This window comes from Trypanosoma theileri (genome assembly GCF_002087225.1).
Source record: "Trypanosoma theileri isolate Edinburgh chromosome Unknown TM35_Tth_19_V1, whole genome shotgun sequence".
Taxonomy (NCBI): domain Eukaryota; phylum Euglenozoa; class Kinetoplastea; order Trypanosomatida; family Trypanosomatidae; genus Trypanosoma; species Trypanosoma theileri.
The window spans coordinates 307,310-307,737 of NW_021639861.1; the positions used below are offsets into that span (position 1 = coordinate 307,310).

General features: G+C 48.6%; 1 protein-coding gene across 1 annotated transcript; it reads left to right on the top strand.

Annotated features, from left to right (window-relative positions):
* Positions 1–21: 21 nt before the first annotated feature.
* Positions 22–426, top strand: TM35_000192150 (surface protease GP63; the record flags this gene model as incomplete). The annotated part of the gene is made up of 1 exon (XM_029026713.1): positions 22–426. A coding segment is annotated over one exon (405 nt), but the record flags the coding sequence as incomplete, so codon positions are not given.
* Between the last annotated feature and the right edge of the window lie 2 nt (positions 427–428).

The following is a 428-nucleotide window of genomic DNA, read 5'->3' on the forward strand; positions in this document are numbered from 1 at the left end:
CTCCACCAGGATCGCCTTCTCGTGAAGCCATTAAAAGGGACCTTTAGAGTTCCATACTCCTCTTCGGGGCACCCATGCTCCGCCTTCAGTATTCCAAAAGACCACCACAGACCAGGTATATCCGGATTCGACACGGTGATGTACGTAGCCGCTGGTCCGTCACACTTAGATGGAAATGTTGCTTGGGCAATTTTGTGCGCAACGCTGACTGATGGTCGTCCGGTGGCAGGTGGTATTTATCTCTCTCCACGTGAAATCGCCAATACCTCGCAAATGGTACGTGTTGTCGCTCACGAGATGGCACACATCCTTGGTTTCGACAGAGAAGTGTTCTCTGCTAATAAAATGATTTCTCTCGTGCATGATGTTCGAGGAAAGAGTAACGTTCATATGTTAACATCAGAAAAGGTTATGGAAAAGGCTCGGGA